The sequence below is a fragment of the Porites lutea genome, chromosome 3 (genome assembly GCF_958299795.1).
Source record: "Porites lutea chromosome 3, jaPorLute2.1, whole genome shotgun sequence".
NCBI lineage: Eukaryota > Metazoa > Cnidaria > Anthozoa > Scleractinia > Poritidae > Porites > Porites lutea.
The window spans coordinates 8,716,469-8,737,190 of record NC_133203.1 but is presented as its reverse complement, the minus strand read 5'-3'; the positions used below and the strand labels follow the sequence as shown (position 1 = coordinate 8,737,190).

Below are 20,722 nucleotides of genomic sequence, written 5' to 3'. Positions count from 1 at the left end.
GGATCCTTAAATCGATCGTGTTTTAGCTAGCCAATTGCAATTTTCATATCCTGTGTTAGTTCGGATAATTCAGTAGGTTATTCTCTCCTCTCCCTCTTAGCTTACAGGCGGCGCGCCCAAGTTTAAGAGGTGAAGAGAGAGTTAATTAAATTGAAACACTCGTAGATTGAGGCGATCATGTTTTACTATCTAGCCTATTGTAGTTTTTATACGCTGTGTTAGTTCGGATAATTCAGTAGGTTATTCTCTCCTCTCCCTCTTAGCTTACAGGCGGCACGTCCAAGTTTAAGAGGTGAAGAGAGATTTTTTAAGGTAAAAAACTCGTAGATTGAATCGTCATGTTTTAGCTTTCTAGCCAATTGCAGTTTTCATGCGCTGTGTTAGTTTAGATAATTCAGTAAATTTTTCTCTCCTCTCCCTCTTAGCTTACAGGCGGCGCGCCCAAGTTTAAGAGGTGAAGAGAGATTTGTTTCAAGGGCAAAAAGCTCGTAGCCTGAATAGACCATGATTTACTAGCTAGCCAATTGCAGTTTTCATACGCTGTGTTAGTTTGGTTACTCTCTCCTCTCCCTCTTGGCTTCCAGGCGGCACGCCCAAGTTTAAGAGGTGAAGAGAGATTTATTTAAATTGAAACACTCGTAGATTGAGGCGATCATGTTTTACTATCTAGCCTATTGTAGTTTTTATACGCTGTGTTAGTTCGGATAATTCAGTAGGTTATTCTCTCCTCTCCCTTTTGGCTTACAGGCGGCGCGCCCAAGTTTAAGAGGTGAAGAGAGATTTATTTAAATTGAAACACTCGTAGCTTGAGTCGATCATGTTTTACTAGCTAGCCAATTGCAGTTTTCATGCGCTATGTTAGTTTGGATAATTCAGTGGATTATTCTCTCCTCTCCCTCTTAGCTTACAGGCGGCGCGCCCAAGTTTAAGAGGTGACGAGAGATTTTTTTCAAGGGCAAAAAGCTCGTAGCCTGAATAGACCATGATTTACTAGCTAGCCAATTGCAGTTTTCATACGCTGTGTTAGTTTGGTTACTCTCTCCTCTCCCTCTTGGCTTCCAGGCGGCACGCCCAAGTTTAAGAGATGAAGAGAGATTTATTTAAATTGAAACACTCGTAGATTGAGGTGATCATGTTTTACTAGCTAGCCTATTGCAGTTTTTATACGCTGTGTTAGTTCGTATAATTTAGTCGGTTATTCTCTCCTCTCCCTCTTAGCTTACAGGCGGCGCGCCCAAGTTTAAGAGGTGAAGAGAGATTTTTTTCAAGGTTAAAAATCTCGTAGCATGAATCGATCATGTTTTACTATCTAGCCAATTGCAGTTTTCATGAGCTATGTTAGTTTGGATAATTCAGTAAATTATTCTCTCCTCTCCCTCTTGGCTTACAGGCGGTACGCCCAAGTTTAACTTGAGGTGAAGAGAGATTTTTTAAGGTAAAAAACTCGTAGATTGAATCGTCATGTTTTAGCTAGCTAGCCAATTGCAGTTTTCATGCTTTGTTAGTTTGGATAATTCAGTAATTTTTTCTCTCCTCTCCCTCTTAGCTTACAGGCGGCGCGCCCAAGTTTAAGAGGTGAAGAGAGATTTTTTTCAACGGTAAAAAACTCGTAGCTGAATAGACCATGTTTTACTAGCTAGTGTTCGGGAATATCCACACACTCAATCAAACACTCGGGACTTGGACTGTATATCTTTATTCCCAGCAACGATCCTCGTTCACTACACCGTACATTCATTAATTCATTCTGCCTAATCATAACAACTCTCTTTTCTTATACACAGTCTTGGCATTTTTGTTATAAGATATCTATGTGTCATATTCTTATCACATCACGCACGTAACATTCAAAAGCAATTAACTTGTCAACTTAATACATTCCTTATCTCTTTAAAAATACACGCGATCAAGGTTTCCATTACTATGTTTAGGGTAAGGCACGTTGTGTTGCGTAACGCGCTATATGTTTCCCAACAGCTAGCCAATTGCAGTTTTCATACGCTGTGTTAGTTTGGTTACTCTTTCCTCTCCCCCTTGGCTTCCAGGCGGCGCGCCCAAGTTTAAGAGGTGAAGAGAGATTTTTTAAATTGAAACATTCGTTCATGTTTTACTACCTAGCCAATTGCAGTTTTTATACGCTGTGTTAGTTTGGTAAATCAGTAGATTATTCTCTCCTCTTCCTAATGGCTTACAGGCAGCGCGCTCATTCTTAAGAAGCTGTGATAAAGTATAAAGTAAGTCACAGCTTGAATCGATCGTGTTTTAGCTAGTCGTTACACTTACAGAGTTGTTGTTTTTGTTCATATTTCGTTTTTGTTAGTGTATATAATTCAGTAGATTTTTATTTTCTCTCCCTCTTAAGTCTTTAGCTCTTATGCGATGCGCCCAATCTTACGACAAGTGGTGTTGCTTTCAAAAGCGAAATTTAGTAATCGGATTTTGGATAATATTCAGCGTGATGCCTGTGTTTCAGGGTCTCTTGATGTAATATAACCCTTGGTTCAAAACATTAGACTTGGCGCCTCGCCCTTCAGAAATATGCGAAGATTGCGACGTTGAACGTCGCAATCCCCCGAAAATCGAGCCTGCGGCTTGTAATGGTGTGGCGTGTGGTAACGTTTGGAGCTGAAAACTGTGTAACAGCCAAACTAAAATGTTCTTCCTAAAAATTGGCGTTTTCTTATACTTGAAATTGTCTCTTTACGAGTTTGTTTTTTCACACGAAAGCCGAAATCACGTGCCTTACTCGTTCAAAGAATTGCAGGACGCTGTTAATGGCGATTCCTTGAAGTCAGATGATCTACAGAGGCTATTTGACAAGCTGCATTTCTTGAACTGCTTTGCAAACCAACCGAGTCCGGATTACCGAAGGGTAAGATAAGTATTGTTGGCACAAATAGGACCAAATAGCCCAAAAAGATGAAAATTTTACACTAAAACTTAGAAGTCTTAAACTTAACTTAGTACGGTAAAAGTTTCCAGCGAAAAAATATATATCTCTGAAAACTAATTACGACGATTTTTAATAAGAAAGGAAAAAAATGAAAAAGTAAAACTAAGCTCAAATTAGAAGGAGATAACTGGATTTTTTTTACCCCGTAAGACCGATCGACCTTTCTCAATGTCTTCGACCACGCGGTTTTTCATTATGTGCATTCACTTTCACACTTTGTTCTTTTAGTGTTTCAGCCCTATAGAACTGCTCAATATTTCTGGATCCTCACCGTCAAAAGCCTTAAGTTCCTCGGAGTTTGTAGAGATCAGTCCTTCGATAGTGTACTACCTTTTGCCAGGGCGTGAAAAGAATTCTGGTCAACAACGTTGCGATTCTCCCAGGAACCACAGCGAACTTTTCGACTCGTTTACGAGGAATTTCAGTCATGGCGAACACGGGGTCACTCACGAAGCTCTCGATAAAATTCTTGAGGAGATAAACAAGACGATCGGGGACTTTTTAACTGAAAAGAAGGTAGGTGAAATTTAAGGATAACAGCAGTCTTGGGGTTTTAAAAAAAGGTCGTTTCGGCACGGTCTTTGCTCCTTCTTGAAAACTTTGTTTCAATCAATTCGCTTTTAAAATAAACTTAAGGGAAAGTTCATTTAATATGACAAGGGGGGGGGGGGGGTTGAAGATATTGAAAGGGGGCTCCGAAAATTTTTAGACACCCGAAGGGGGGGCTCTGAAAAAATTGTTGCGCTAGGAGGGGGGGCTCCGAAAATTTGTATACTTCAAAACCAACACATGACATCATCATACAGATCGGATGGTTTTCAACTCAACAATTTAATGACCTGTGCAACTCAGCTATATCACGTGGTTTACAGATATAACAAATGCAGTCTCAGTAATTATTACACTCTTGTTCATCCTAAAAATGCTTTAGAAAATTGTATCACAACTGTATCTCAAGTTTGTCATAGTATAAACCATTGAAGACAATAACGGTAAATATATTTAATACAGTCTAGCGATCTTTTTTCAGGGGAGCAAAGGAATTGAAGGAGGAGGTGGGGGGGGGCTCTGAAATTTTTCCGACTACTAAGGAGAGGGCTCCTAAAAAATTGAACCGCTAGCGAGGGGGGCTGCTAAAATTTCAAGCTTCGAGTTTCAATATCTTCATCCCCCCCCCCCACTTGTCATATTAAATGAACTTTCCCTAAGGTGGCCCGAACCTATTTGTATGCGTGTTGGTTATATATGCGTGTTTTTCAGAATGAAAGATTTAACCGATTTCTATGATTTTTGGCATACCAAATAAATAATGATGGAACTTTAAGAAAATATTATTTGTTTTCTTGTAGGTTTAAAAAACCTTTGAGATATCGGCAATATATTGAAACCACATTTTTACTAACAATAAATAGCTTCGAAATCCCTCGACAGATTTGTCCCTAACTTCAGCAAATAAGCCTTAGAGCTCTCTACTTTTACATCACTTGCCATCACATTTGCACGGAAAGTTTACCTTGCTTATATGTTCTATCACTGATATTATCTGAGATTTTATTCCTCTCTTTACTGCTGCCAATTATTTCAACATGACGGTGTCCAAGAAGAAAGCTCTTGCTACTTTGGACACTTTACACAAATGAACTTAATGTCTTTTAGTAATTATTATTTGTCAGCTTCTTTATTTTCCTACCTACGTATACTTATGTAAATATCTAATATAGTGTGAAATAAAGAATTGAATTGAATTGGAAATAAAGATGAAGAGAAATTTGACTCTCATTATCCCCAATAGCCAACTGTCCTTGCGAATGATGTGATGGTATAAGTCTTAAAAGGGCGAATAAATTACCAAATGCAAGGGTTTTCATTTCAGCTGAAAAATAGATGGTTAGAAGTACTGGAGTTGGTAGCCTTATTTCTCTTCATAACAGGAACCTGCGACGCTTGACAGTTTTTCGTAGAAGCGATATTTTGCTTTCATTGTTAAGATTTGTTTCCAAAAGAGAGGGACAAATACAAAGTAAGTTTGATGAATAGAAGTTCTTTAATATCACCACGCACTCAGCTTAAAATTGTTCTTCTTAAAGTGCTAACTGTATTTGCCATAAGTTTCTGATTACTCTGTTTCTTGCAATAAAGCTTAGGTAGGAATATCCTTTCAGATAGGAGATAGTCTGTCGGCAGTCTTCCTCTGTTTGTGCGTCAACTTTTACAAATGTGTTAGCGTAGCATTGTATTAGGTTAAATTTGACCAACATTTTGTGCAGCGAGTTCTACGGTCTCGATTGCCTTCAAACTTGCAGATGTAAAACTAGAGAGCTCTGAGGCTTATTTGCTGAAGTTAGGAAAAAATCTGTCGTGGGATTTCAAAGTTATTTACATTTTTTGTAAAAATGCGGTTTTAAATGTATGCCGATATCTTAAAAGTTTTTATACCTACAAGAAAATGAATAACATTTTCTTAAAAATCCGTTGTTGTTTATGCATGATTTAAGGATGCTAAAAATCATAGAAATCGGTTGAATCTTTCATTCTGAAAAATGCAAATCAAAAACATAACCAGCATGCATATAAATAGGTTCGGGCCACCTTAAGCTTACATTATCCTGTGAGCAAAGGTTTCTTTCTGGAATGGCTTTTAACATTTATGAAGCTGTTTAACCAACTATGTGACTGACAAGCTACGTGAAAGACTTCGTAAATGTTATAAGACTTTAAAGATTTATAGATCTTAAGTTTAGCATTTGGTATACGCTGGGCTCAGAAAATGAAACCATGTTTTGTGACACTCGGAACTTTTTTCAGCTTCCTCTTTCCTACTGCCGGTCATTTGGTATTTTGAAAATCTAAGTTAATTAGTTTAGAAAAAAAAAAATGAAAATCATTGTCTTAAGTTTATGTTCTACATAAAACATGAAAATGGGAAGTTTCATGTCGTAGCTGTGCAATAACGGGAAGGAAATGTACAATAAATTAAAGTTGTTTTTTTACTGATCCAAACCTATTGGTTTTATGCCATTCTCGTTGCCGTCGCCATCGTGGTTGCTTAAGCTCCGTATTAATAGACCTAATAATTATACTGATCTGCATTTCCGGTCAAATCTTATGGACACCAAAGGCATGCAGCCAAGTGTGTCTGCATTACAGATCTGTCTAAGTTTAAGAAAAATGAATATCTTGTTTCAAAGATTGTATGTAGGCCTTAAGATAGGGAGCGTGGAACTACAAGTTTGTAAACAAACTGAAGAAAACTGAAAACTTAGATATAATTCAACAAGTACTCATTAGTTTTCGAGATTGCTTGTTTTGATTCAAAGATGTGATCAGCACGCAATACCAGTGAACATATTAAGACAAGCCAAGTGACGTGAATATCTGCCACGCGAACGATTCGTACAAGGTATGCAGACAGCATGTTAGAAAGAAAGCTCTGGTAGGAGGGTACTTGATGCCACTTTTATGTTTTCAAAAACCTTGCAGCAAAGAAACACAATTCGCAACAGTGCATATTCCCAACAAATTTAAAAAACACTGAGTGAAACAAACTATTAAATAATTGAAATTTTCCCTCTGGAAAATAATTGTCCCGGAAGCAAACAGTGTGAATGTTTTTACTCCTGACCATAGGAACCAGTCATTGCCCTTTTTCATTGTACAGACTATTCATTGTTAGTAAGCACATGTCCTCTTAGAGGACAATTGTTTTGCTTGGAAAATATAAACTTATTTATCTTGAGCTTACGGTATTTTTTTATCACATCTAGAAGCCAGGCAATTCTTCAGAAATTCGAAGGTAAATCTGTCAAAAATAATAATTGAAATTGACAGGCTTGGCTGAGAGCAACAGAGGAGAGCTGATTAGTTCTAGGGGCAAATAGAGTAGACAAAAAAAAGATGCTTACATTGCGACTACTGGGGCACTTAGAAGAAGATTGTCCAATCACTATGATTTTTGAAAACAAAAGATTCTCAAGTTTTTTTGCACACGAACCAATAACATTCATAAATTTGAGGGCTGTTTCCTGAGATGTCTGGTAAGTTCAAATGGTTTTAATGTTTTCAGTGGTTGCATACTAGATGAATCTTAAATTTTATTGGCCTGTTTGCAAAATAACTTGAGAATCCTTTGTTTTCAGGTATCATTATGATTGGAGAATCTTCTTCTAAGTGCCCTTGTTTGACTATAGTCACACTGTAACTGTTTCATTGTGGGAACCACCACCTTAATGGGGTATTCTCTACACCCTAACATGTATTTTTTTAAAATACTATAATTTTAACATTGCTATCAGCAGCAAGGAATGAAATATTAGTGCCTACCAAATCACCAAGTCTAATTTTTCACAATCAGCAAACTACTGAATCACAAAGTCTAAATACTGTCAAAGATCTAACATTCTTCTTTACTTTACCAGTGTTTTTCTGCGGAAGACATTTTTAAAGAGATAGAAGAGGGAGAGGAGGAAGGCCATCATCACGAGGAAGGTGAACACAACCATGAAGAAGAAAAGGTTCTTGATCAACATGATTTTGAGAAAGCCTGTGCCAGCATTATCCTGCACATAGTTAAAGGATACTGTATCAAGGAAGGTCATGCACACGACGAGACCAAACCTGATCTACCATCAAAAGAATTTTTCATGGAAGAACTTTTTCATCACAAAAAGTACCTTTCTGAAGAAGACTTAGAAAGCATTACTGAAAGTCTTGGTATTGGAAAGAAATCCTCTCAGTCAATGGCCTCATCTTCAAGTGAAAGCCATGATGGGCATAATCACAGATGCCGAAGGTCTGCTCCAGCTGCTGTGTCATCACAGGAGGAATCTGCTGCATCTCACACCCTTCATCGCCGCACAGTTGATTCTCATGCACACACTAATGCTGGAAGTAGCAGTGTAGGTGTTACACTAACATCAAGCCCCGTCCTTACCCCTATACAGTGTATTAGCTTATTTACGCTTAGGGTGCATTCCATTGGTATGATCTGGACGTAGTCACTAAAACATGGAACGACCTACAACCACCTAAAACCACCTACAACCACCTCAAAAAAATTCAACAACCACCTACAACCATCTACAACAACCACCTCAAAAACATCTACAACCACTCGCAAACAATCTAAAACCATCTAAAACAAGGTATAAATGTCTCAAATAAGGCGAGACGACAACATGTCACGTACATGAAATACGAGAATCGAACAAAACATCCACTTCCCCCTAAAATCTTACTCTCCCTGGTCCCTTGTATCATCAACCATTGGCTTAAGTCACGAAATGAAATGCGAGATCATGCTAAGTATATTAAAAGAGTTAAAGAACTTTACAAAATGAACTATCAAGTCACAAAAAATAATAAAATAAAATAACAAACTCGTACTCGAAAGACTGACTTGATTTGGCTTTTTCTACCCTGGGTACCAGTGAGACGTTTGGTTGACGTTTCATTTGTTTACATAATAGAGACCTTTAGCATCACGTTTTTCATGGGAAACGACAAACCGCAAAATGTCACCTGACCTCGGGCTTGCGGTCACGTTTGCAGTTTGATAAGAGGACAGTGCGGTGGAAGTTTTGTGTTAAGCTTAATGGTTGATGATACAAGGGACCAGGGAGAGTAAGATTTTGGGGGGAAGTGGATGTTTTGTTCGATTCTCGTATTTCATGTACGTGACATGTTGTCGTCTCGCCTTATTTGAGACATTTATACCTTGTTTCAGATGGTTTTAGATTGTTTGCGAGTGGTAATGTAGATGTTTTTGAGGTGGTTGTAGATGGTTGTAGGTGGTTGTTGAATTTTTTTGAGGTGGTTGTAGGTGGTTGTAGTTGGTTGTAGGTGGTTGTAGGTGGTTTTAGGTGGTTTTAGGTGGTTTTAGGTGGTTGTAGGTTGTTCCATGTTTTAGTGACTACGATGATCTGGATCAGGATCAGTTATCTGAGATCAGTCAGGTCAACTTTCTGAGTTCAATGTGTTATACGGTAAAGGAACTTCCATGTTTACTGAGGCATTTGTATACTTGACTGAGTAAAATACTTACTAAGTTCTCACAGTAATTAACCATTAACATTGCTATTTTAAACGACACCCACCTTTATTACTTTAAAAACCAGCAATAGTTCCCAGTTCTTTGAAAAGAAGTTGAAACTAGTACACTGTACTTGTATGACCTTTAGATAAATTTTGAGATTGTGCTTTGTCTATTATATCTATATATAACAGCCTTTTTAGCTTGCTTTCAGCCTTAGCTTTTGTTAGATTAATTCAATACATGTATTCCTGAACAATGATCAATTACTTGTTTACAAAGAATATTAAAGTTTAATATTTAATGTTTTGTGAATAGTGTTACTCGGTCGATGAGATGCTGACAGTTTTTGACATTGATCACTCCATTGGAGCAGATGATTATGACTTCAAGCAGCTTTGCCCTGCTTTTGTTCAACAAGCCAAGAGCAGAGCTTGCAAACAGCAGTCAAAGCAACCAAAAACAGATCCAGAAAAGCATATGGGAAAAAGTAAGTGTACACGTGTACACAGGAAGATGAGATTTCAGTGAAGGGCATTGAATGGTTGCAATTAGATGCAAGTGTTGAATTTTGGCTGGAAACCCAGATTTCGCATTATATAATTAATTATTATAAGTGCTATTTTGACTCATAGTTGAAATATTACAAAGGCAAAAAATAATGAGATACTGCAAGTTGGACATCGCAAGTCAGGTTGTGGAAATTGTAGTGTTTCACCAGTATTTTGAAACTGTATTGTTGTCCAGATTATGTTACATTGACCAACTGTGATGTTCTGACTTATCTTCTAATATTGGGATTTTGCTCTGTTTAATAGTATCTTAAAAATCCAACAAAAATCAATAGGTAAACTCATGATCTTTTTGGTTTTGTTTCTTATCTCCAGTCTGGGGTTATGGCATTGCAGCTGTGACTATAATCAGCCTTACATCTGTAGCTGGCGTGGCAACTATTCCATTTCTAGGAAAGAAGATGTACAAGAAGATCTTGGCAATGTTGGTAGCTCTTGGTGTCGGAACCCTTGCTGGAGACAGCTTACTTCATCTTTTACCTCATGTAAGCCTTAACGTTCCTGTTTATAAACACTGGTCTGGTCAAATATCTTTTACCTTCAATGTTAGTTGGCACTCAGTCCATCTTGTCAAAGGGGCCGAAATTGGCTTCAAGCATTAAAGTGCATAATCTGTGCAGAACAATTTGCATGTTTTAGGTGTGACTGTGTTAACATGAGTCTGCGCAAATGTAGAACCGTACTGTTCAAAAGTTTTTTCCTACTCCTGATCAGATCAAAACCTTGCGCACTTATAGCCATTAAAAAACTTATGTGGTTCTGTAGGTCCCATGTAGAATGAAAGGCCAGATCTGTGCAAGTTTTTTTCCTTCAAAAATTTGTCCAGACCTGTGTAAACAAGGTTTTGTTGTTATAAAAGCTGCTCTGAAAACCTCTGAACGTTTAAGTTTTTCCCTTCTAGTTAGCTTTTTGCTTAAACCCTGAAAGTGGTTTCTTGTAATGATAAATTAAATAAGTCATTTTGTGATCAGGCATTTGGTCTCCATCAACGTGACGACACTGCTGAAGGTGACAGCCATGCTGATCATTCAGAAGAGAAGGGATTCATTTGGATAGCATTGGTGGTGCTGCTTTCCATTTATGGATTTTTCTTGTTTGAAACTTTGATGCATCTGTGTTTGAAGAGCAAATTTGGAGATCATGGTGGCCATAGCCACATTGATGTTGAGGTCAGACTTAATAATAGTACAATTTACTGTTTCAAACCTGAGAACTCTAAAATTACATGAGTAACATGATCCTAAGTTTTAGTATATCTTTGTAATCAGCTAGCCATTGGATTACACAGTCAAACTCAAAATCCAAACCACCTTTAATTTTATGATGCTTAGTGTAGTAAACGGTACCACAGCAAAGTGCTTCTCAGCACTCAGCTTTTATTTGAACTATCACTTACTCTTTAGTTATTTCATCCTCAGACATCAACCACAATTTTATTCCACATAGTTTAGATACAACAGTAATTACACACTCAGTTGATAATAGACCTGTATAAGAAATCTGAAAAAAACTTTCCCACTGCTAATAGCATAAAAGGCTAAATGGGAGCAGGGGAAAGATGAAAACAAAACTTAAGGTGATAAAATAAGAGAAAACTGATCACAGAAAACTGAGATAACAATACAATAAGGTAAAATAAGGAAATTAAATGGAAAAAAAATTTACATCAAAAAAATCAAAGATAAATGAATAAATGAAATAAAAATAATTATTCTGCCTTCCAAGGCTAAGATAAATTGCTAAAGTAATTGAGCAAGTGAGAAACTTCAATATAGTCACTGACTCAAGCTCTAAAGTTCAAAGAAGTATTTGTTGAATTTTGTTTCGGAACTTGGATTTAACTTTAAAGTTGATATTAACACTACTGAAAAATTAATGATTTTGCAAACAAGTCCAACATCGTTTCCGTTACATCATTAACGGGCATTCTTTGGAAACCAAGATTACAGGCCATGCATTTTAATCTAATTATACATGTGCAGGTACAGTGTTATTGTGCCATTTGCCACTTAAAAAACGAGGAGACTGGGCCAAATTAGCTTTTGCAAAGACCTCTAGGATCACACTATTCAGCTATTGGCTAGACTGCGAACAAGCTCTTTAATAAAGGGCGCTCTGGCAGCAGGGTGAGAAAAGAAAGGAGAGCTTGCAACTATGTCTCTGGAATTTGAATATCTGCATTGAAAAAGTCGATGGGAAATGTTGAGTGGTGGAGATGACATTAGTAATGATGTCATTTATTATTTTTTAACCCTTGGCACGTGTTTTTCATTGTTTGTTTACATTCGCACTCACTTATACATCATGCTGATTGGTGGAAATCTGACAGCTCAGTCGACAAGGAGCCACAGGGGAATTGTAGGTGGAATTCAAATTCCAGAGACTGAGTTGCAAGCTCTCTTTCCTTTTCCTGCCCCTCCCCTTGCTGGCAGGCTAGCTGTTTGCCAATTTTTCCCCATCCCCAGTAATGATTCCGGAACTTGGCCTAATCTCCCTCTTGTTTCTAAAGTGACAAATGGCCATTTAGTGATACAGATCACAGACCAACATGGTGGCCTGGAGGTTTGATTATTTTCAAACCCACAACAAAGTGCCTAAGTAATTAAGAAAGTGCTGCTTTCCTTTATATTCATTTCTGGTGTCACTTGTTATAGCTTAATGTAAGCTCCATTTTTTGTACAGCTTCCTGGACCTTCAAGTCGGCACATGAGCTTTAAAAATAAAAGGAAATGTTCCAGGCTGGAGCATCATGAAGGAGATAATCCGCTTGGTAGAAGTGATGAAAAGCTTCCCATGGAAATTGGTGACATTGTTTCAACAAACATGGTGAGTGTGACGATATTGCATTGTTTTAGCATCCAACCAGATTTTAGCATTTACATGTGCAAACTCAGGCTTACTTTTGTTACAGTTTGATGTAATGGCCACTCATGAGCTCACTATGTTGTGATATTTAAATAAGTTGAGGTTTAAGAACGTGAGCCAATTCTTTACATGGTGACAGAAGTGGGAAAGAAAAAGTTTAGAAGTGTAGAATACAAATCATGCGTTTATTTAATTGGAGGATATATTAATAATAAATTTAATAATACATTAATTGATCCACCAACCATGATCAAGGTTCATGATACACCAATCGCTAATGACCACACTGAACAAAATGATAGTCCCACTCAATAAATCAACACTACTGTCTGATGAAACCCTGCAGTACCTGATCAAAACATCACAATCAATATCAAAGTGACTATTGTGAGACAAACAATAAGTAAAAACCCTTTATAATAAAAGTAATCATAACGGTTGTACATCTCTACTTCAGCAATAACAGTGGCTTTTATAAGGTGTTGTTTTGGTTTTTCAAATCCTGTTTCTGAAAGTATATATAATTTTATATATTATCTTTTTTACATGTATATGTGGTGTCATACTCCAGTGCTTTTAGTGAAAATTAAGGATCATTAAAAACAGTCAAACTGCCAATTTGTTTTAAACTTTGTAGTTCCAGTACCACAGAGCAGTCAGAAAAATATTAATCTTCCAGCTCAAGGGATTAATAATTTTATTATAATTTTTTTTGGCCGATAATCTGGTCCATAATCTTGAAATTATGATCTTGAATTAAACATAAAAAGTTTGATACAGTGACATATAAAGAATGTGACACACTAAATTGACTGAATCTTTTTACTTAATAAAGTACATGTTTAAAAGCAATTTTTAATTTAAAATTTCTGTAATATACAGCTTGATGTACATGTATATTAGAATAATTTATGTACCATTAAAAAAAATTTATAGCTAAAGTTCTGTCCGTGTTTTTTTTTAAATGTTACAGTTGTATGCAGTGATACCAAACAATGACATAAAATTTGTATTTTAAGTTTATGTTATAATGTTGGTCTTCTGTCACAAAAGGATGGTTCCATAAAGAATTTTAGTAGCAGCAGCACTACAAGTTCTTCTTGTACATTACATTCCCATTGTGTTTATGAACATGTATCTGGTACAGATACTGATGATGGTGAATATGAGGTTAATGTTAAGAACAATAATACTGATATTAATTTAAATGTCATTATTAAAAATGTGTCATAGACGTGTAACTGGCATTTAAGCATCAATTAACTGATCATGAAATAATCAAAGATCAACAGAAGTAACTTATAAACATCAGTTTTCTTCAAGTCATTCATGTTTTATTGGCCAGTTGCTTATCAGTTCTGAACAATTAATTCTCCCATGTCTGTGTGAAAGATTACATGTAGTCTATCTGTGATATTCAAATGAATAATTTTCAGCAAGCCATTAATTTCCTTTAGTTTCTACAATACTAGATGTAACACTAAGTCTTAATGGTAGCAAACAAGCAAATTGTCAATAATTATTTGAAATTCATAAACATACACCAACGAAGAATGATTAAAAAGTGTATCTGTGCAGGAAACAGACATTGTTAAAATGACTTTGAAACATGTGTATCATGTGAAATTACGTAATGATGAGCCACTTGAACAGCAGATTCTCATAAAAAATTGTTTTGTTAAAGTAACTTTTTCATTCCATAATTTGCAACCCACTACTAATACACCAGACAGACCTGGAGCACCAAGGCACATGTTGAAGTTTTTGATACTTTCTCTTTTATTTGCATCTGTGTTACAATAACCAGCCTCTTATCTCTAGCTCCATAAATGAAAGAGCTCAAAGTTTTTTGGAGCAGGCAACATTATTCACAGCTGCAAATCACAAAAAAGTTACCAGAACTGAAAGAGCCACTTTTCTAATTTCTTTGTTTTTATTGAAAATTTCTAAATTCTGAACTGAGAGTTTGTGATATTCTAAGAAAGCAAATTTCTTAATCTTGAGCAGGATATCAAAGATGGTTTTGAAGATCCCAAAGACAGAGTTCCCCAAGGTCATCAAGATACAACAGATAATCGCATGAGAAGCCTTAAACACAGCTTATCACGCCACTTCGTTTTCAGCGATGATGTAGAAAGAGGCAAGGCATCATTCAAAAGTATTTCCACTGTGGCATGGATGATAATCATTGGAGATACTCTCCATAACATCAGTGATGGATTGGCCATTGGTGCCGCTTTTGCAGAAGGTAGAAGCTCGGGTGTGTCTGGTGGAATCAGTACTTCTATTGCTGTGTTTTGTCACGAGCTGCCTCATGAACTTGGTAAATAATTATCTTGATGATTTTTTAATTTACATTGTAAGTATCTCTCTGTTGGTTGCAGATTTTGCATGATGCTTCAAATAAGCTTAGCTGGATGAAGTTTAATGAGGGGCAGGCCCGGATGAAGTTTAATGAGGGGCAGGCCCAGATTTAACATGCGGCTGGACCACAAAGGGTCCTTAAAAAACTGGTCTGATAGTGGCTGCCAATGTTGCCTCTCTACTGACCTCTGAGCTCACAGCAAACAAATTATGTATTTAGGAGACGTGTATTGTTGTTACGAATCTGTAACATTATTATTTAAATTTATTTATAAATTATTTATTTAATATTCATGTTAAAGATACACAGTGTGCAAGGGGAGTAGTTTGGATAGCCTGGGGCTAGTGCACTTTTCCATCAGGCTAGTGAATTCTGTTCTCAACTTGCCCGATGGGCAAGAGAAGATTTTAGGGGAATTCAATTTGTTACCGAAGAACTGTAATCAGTCCTGCCTGTCATAATTTATTTTCAGGCCAGTTGAAATGACTTTTGGGCTATTACATGCTAGCTATAAGTAAACTGACTTTCTCTGCACCCTGATACATCACCTGAATGTTGCATAGGATTAATATAATTATAGATTTAGCCAGAGCTGAAAGCGAAGCTCCCATTTATGCATGTTAAATTTAATTCAGTCAATGAAATTTTAGACCATTGCAAAGAAATCCACAAATCTATGCTTACCTTTAGGGTAGAACCATGTAACTGAAAAACATAAACTTTAGTTTTCTATCAATTAAAACCTAACAACTGGTCAGCGGAAAACTTCAAAAGGCACGTGACCTCAATGAGTTGGCACCTGAGCCCGTGATACGGTGATGTGACTCTGGTCAGCGGATACCCTGTTTTGACAGCTGTCAATTGACTATAATATGGATGTCTATTATCAAGTTAAATACAGGTTACAGGCATTTCACATTGGTTTTCCTGTGGTGCGGACGGACGGACGGACGGACGGACGTCCGGTCACGTGATGATCAAAATTTCTTAGAAGGATAGATTACCAAATTTTCTTAGGTATGGGGCTCTGCTCAAGCGCGCGTGGAGCTCCGCAGAAAAGACCACTGGTTTCATGTGGTTTGGTATTGATCATGACATTAAATAAATTGATAAAGGTAGCACATTTGTGCTGTACCAGTGTTTTAAATTTTTACAGTCTGGAAGTAGTGTTATTATCACAAAATTGTATTAATAAAACTTAAGTCAATTTTCTTTTCTTTCTCCTTGTGTCACAGGGGACTTTGCAGTTTTACTGACAGCTGGCATGACAGTCAAGATGGCTTTATTAGCCAACTTATTTTCTGCCATGTCTTGTTATATTGGCTTAGCAATTGGTATATACGTTGGTCAAGAAGCTGATGTGCGTTTCTGGATATTTGCTGTTGCTGGTGGAATATTCCTTTATGTCGCATTGGTGGACATGGTAAGAGTTTTATCAGTATTGAGAGTGAGATCACTTTAATTTTTGGAAAAATTCTTCTTGCTGTCCATTTCCCAATGGACAATTTAGGATGAAACAACGTTATGGGTAAACTGCAGAACAGTCCGTATTTTCGCGTATGCAAGTACGTGCGAGTAGTCGAGATTGGCTTAAAACGGGGAGCCAGACTGGGGAGAGGCGCTAAAAATACGTTTTTCTTTTCTCTTGCATCACACGCCTCATAATCCACGCTAAACCGATTTTGAGAAAATGAGAAAAAAACGACTGTTTTGCAGTCTACGTGATGGAGTTCCTCAGCGATTAAACAAATTTGTTGTTGGATGAGGTTTCAGTGATATCCGGAATAAGGTTATCGTCCGTTGTTGTCATGGAAGTCACCTAAAATATCTTTTCGTGACATACCCTGTAGCTGTTCTTGGGCCAGTAAGTAGTTTTCCACTGAAATCCCTTCATTTTGATGGCGCAACTTGGCAGTTGTTCACAGGGGTAGTTCTCGCTCATCAGGTTGCCATGGATACCTCCCTACTGTAGCCCTGAGTTCCTAATCTCAAAAAAATTGTAAGGGGAATGAGAACTAGCTTTCGCGCAACGATTTTTAAGATCGTCTGCGTGCCAAAGCGTTAGCTATCATTGGTTAATGGCTGCGTTGAATACCATCGACCAATCATAACTAACACTTGTCTATCGTAATAATCCCAGAAATCACTGCACCCAAAGCTTGTACCCATTCTCCCTAGGTTTTCTTAAGTGGATTATGGCACTCAGCAACTTCTGAAGCCCTTTTTCACAGCTTATCTTCGGCGATGACATTAATTGATAATTGTTATGTTTTTTTTTTCTTGAACACAGCTTCCTGACCTGATGCACAGCGAAACTCTTCAAGCAGAACCTGTTGCTACGTTCTTGTTACAGAACTTCGGTTTGGTCCTTGGATTCGGGATTATGTTGATAATTGCGCTCTATGAAGAGGACTTAATGGCAATTAATTTCTAGCACTACTTACATAATATGTAGTGCAGTGTTAGTGAGTGGAGGCATGTTCAGACGAAAAGGGAAGGGAACTAGCAGCAAGATCGCGAAATAATTGGGGAAGATAAGTTGGTTTAATTTTAGTGTTTTAGAAGTAGCCTGTTGGATACCCTTGTCCCAGAGGTTTTTCTTGAAAGTTTTCTCCACGTGAAAGAGAACGATCTGCGCGAAGCGACAAAGACTAGTCGCGAGTAGCAAGTTAAAATCTTCCTCTAAAGCTACTTGCAAACGGATGCAACAACTCCCAGTATTGTTGGGCAGCGAAACGTTTGACTGGTTTCAAACTTTGGGCAACAACTCCCAACAACACGTAACAACAGCACGTATAATATTTTGGAAAAATAAATTCTTTCTCTGGTATAGACAGACAAAATTTACCTAAGAACGAACTACGGCTAAAGATATCCATATCGTCCCATCGTTAGTCCAAATTATGCGAACCAATCAAATTGATTTTGGTGCAGGGCAGGAAACTTGGGCCGTCCGAACGTCTGGGACGGGTAACTTTTCCGTTCGGACAAGGAAAAACGTGATCCCAGTCGTCCGAATGGACGACTGAGTTGTAGAGGTCCAACTTAAAAAAAGTCAAGAAACTATACTTACCTGTTTTCTTTGGATATATAATAAAATATTCTTTCCGTAATTAATAACCAAAGTGCTCTAAAAAATAAGTAGCTCTTACAGAAAGTAAAATAAAATATCATTTTGTTTACGTTGTGTGTTTGATTTCGTCGTGGGAGGTGCCGCCATTAAATTCCATGTGAGTCCTGCTGTTCAACATAATAGAAGGCTCACGATATCGCACGTGCTTGTCAGTCACGTTTCAGCGAGTTTCAGCGCTTTTCTTCAAGCGTCATGTCTTTGTCTCAGTCAACACTTACTAGCTTATTAAAGAGGTCAGCACCGGAACACATGAAGCAGATGATGGTACTAGCAATGTTGTTCATTCCAAAAAGAAAAAAAGCGAAGATAACAAGAAAAAGTATGAAACGAAGCGCATAAGAAAGTTTCAACCAGCGTGGCAGAAAGAGTTCGATTGGGTCGTTTATCAAGAAGAAACAAACAAAATGTACTGCTCAACTTGTAGAAAGTCTGCTGAATTAGCTGACAAAAGCAGCCCAATGTACATTGGATGTGGAGATGGAGTTCAAGGATTCAGAAGAGAAACTTTAACAGCCCATTCAAAAAGTAAACACAATGACTAAAACAAATGTATCAAAAGATATGTTTTTTCAGTTTGTGGAGTTCTGTTAGTTTTAATTCTACGAGCTAAAATGAAATATGAAGTTTATATATTACCCTTTAGTATTGTTGTGGTTGTCTATTTTTGGACAAGTAGTTTTGTGGTTCGGACAAGCAAAATACACATTGTACTTGTCCCAAGGGACAAGTGAATTGAAAAGAAAGTTTCTTGCCTTGGTGTTCGTAAAATTATCAACCAATCAGCATCCGATGGTCGGCACACTCTGACCCTGTAGTTTCCATGAAAGTGAGATTCAAGTGCAAGGTAACCAGAGGTTTTTCTGTTGCTTGTCGCTTTACAACTTGTTTTCACCTCTCCGAGCGCCTCGTTCTCTATCACGGGGAGAAAAATTTCCAACAAAAACCTCTAGGACCAAGGTACTTGTTGGAATGAATTTGTATAAGATGAAGACGATTTTCCCAACAGTGTACCAGCATATAGACTGATATACATGTACTACGTAAACAAATTTTTATTTAATAAGGGCTTAGTTTTCTCACTTACATCAGCCGATTTTCTCCTGGAAAGTCACCGGAATTTTTTTTTTGTCGATTTTTTGAAAATAACTTTTTTTATTTATATACCCTGTATAAACTAGGGACTGATTTTATTTTTGTTTCAATCACCAGATGATGGCTATATTGCGATTTGTATTAGACTGAAAATTTTAATAGTTTAGTTCTGAGAAAATTTTTGTTCTTAAAAGAAGTTAGTAAACTTGTTATTATTTATACAAGAGATGTTTCATTAAGAGATGTTATCAACAATGTTTTATTCAAGAAACTTAGTTATTTTCTAATTATAAGTAACTGATATCACGGAGTGATTTCATTAATGCCCATGATTGAGTGGCCAAAACGAAACGAAAACAGTAAAATTAGTCGTCATTGCGGGACGCTAATATGGCCTCGTCATGGGTTATATGAAATTGCTCGCTTATATTGCTAATACAATTATTAATCATGTTTAAGCGTAAAAATAAAATTTTATGTAGTATTTAATTACGTTTTAAACTTGCATTGTGTTTGATGAAAACAGTGATATTTTCAGAGTGAGAATAAAATTGATTTTTAAATATATAGAAAGCAATGTGTCATCCTCACTTTAACTTCATTTAACTTTGTCCACTTCTCGGCTGGCTCGCTAGCCGATTTATTCTGTTTCACCCGAGCTTTTCCCCTACTACGAAGCCTGGTTCCAGGCTATAAAACCTCAGTTTGCAGTTGTCTTTGGACGCCAAAGCGAGAAGAAGACTTCATGTTTTCTTGTCGTTTCGACCTTGGGCCGCTCGGCACATCGGTTTGTACTAGTCGCTCGGAGATCATGCGATGTCGCGACTTAAGTAGAATGACTAGTAGAACCTTCAATTTTGCAGGTCAGGCTGAATAGTAATCTATTCCACAACACTCAGATTCACGCTCAGTTTAAACAAGATATGGGAATAATATTGCTCAGCGCCCCCAAGCCATACTGTTCATCTTTTACTTCCATAAGCCCCACAAACATCTTATAACAATCTTATTTCCGTAGGAAATCACCCCAATCATTACAAAATTCTCCCCAAATCTTTCCCCAAACTACAAAAAAAACATATTAATTAAATTAAACGTCCAGCTTATAAATGAATAAATGTTCAGCTCAATTACTTAAGTAATTAGTGCGATTGGGTCCGATTGGGGTCTCTTCCGTGAACGGCCGATGGAAAAACAAATAAACGGAAAACTCTTTAGTTGATCCTATTAACGTCCATCACATCGCTAGAAGCCAGCTTTAGCCGAAGCTCCAGAGTAGTGTGACAAAGCAGTATGTCGGCGAGTCCACCGAACATGGTTCATGATTTCAGATAGCTGTACCCCTGAAAGACCTAGAGTTATAGTACACCCTAGGAAACAGCTTTACCATCTGACAGGAAGCTCCTAAAAGGGTTACAATATCTTTAAACAAGCAAAGATCGCCTATAAATGTCTCCACGCGCTAATATGTCCGACACAAGAAATCCATTAGTGCAAGAAAGAATGCCAAATTTCAACCCAGAAAACCTCGAGGTTTCTCCGGATTCCCCGAGTGGAATGCCAATCCCTGCCTCGATGGCAACGATCACCTTTTGTGAGGTCATCTTCAAGACTTACTTTGGCGCTGCGACGAAGTAACCGCCACCGGCATTTTCTAGGGTGAACATCCAGAACAGCAAGACATATAAGCAGCCGACCAAGAGCAAAGGGCGGG

At 37.4% G+C, this 20,722-nt stretch overlaps 1 protein-coding gene across 1 annotated transcript in view; it reads left to right on the top strand.

Moving 5' to 3' along the window:
* The window catches only part of LOC140931523 (metal cation symporter ZIP14-like), a 20,634-nt gene extending 2,693 nt beyond the window's left edge, over positions 1–17,941 (top strand). Inside the window, exons 3-12 of the mRNA XM_073381331.1 lie at positions 2,728–2,872; positions 3,182–3,469; positions 7,369–7,848; positions 9,300–9,471; positions 9,869–10,038; positions 10,525–10,722; positions 12,236–12,379; positions 14,426–14,741; positions 16,019–16,206; positions 17,074–17,941. Coding sequence (XP_073237432.1) covers positions 2,728–2,872; positions 3,182–3,469; positions 7,369–7,848; positions 9,300–9,471; positions 9,869–10,038; positions 10,525–10,722; positions 12,236–12,379; positions 14,426–14,741; positions 16,019–16,206; positions 17,074–17,217 — 2,245 coding nt within the window. The 3' untranslated portion in view covers positions 17,218–17,941. The remainder of the gene's footprint in view (positions 1–2,727; positions 2,873–3,181; positions 3,470–7,368; positions 7,849–9,299; positions 9,472–9,868; positions 10,039–10,524; positions 10,723–12,235; positions 12,380–14,425; positions 14,742–16,018; positions 16,207–17,073) is intronic.
* Positions 17,942–20,722: the final 2,781 nt, after the last annotated feature.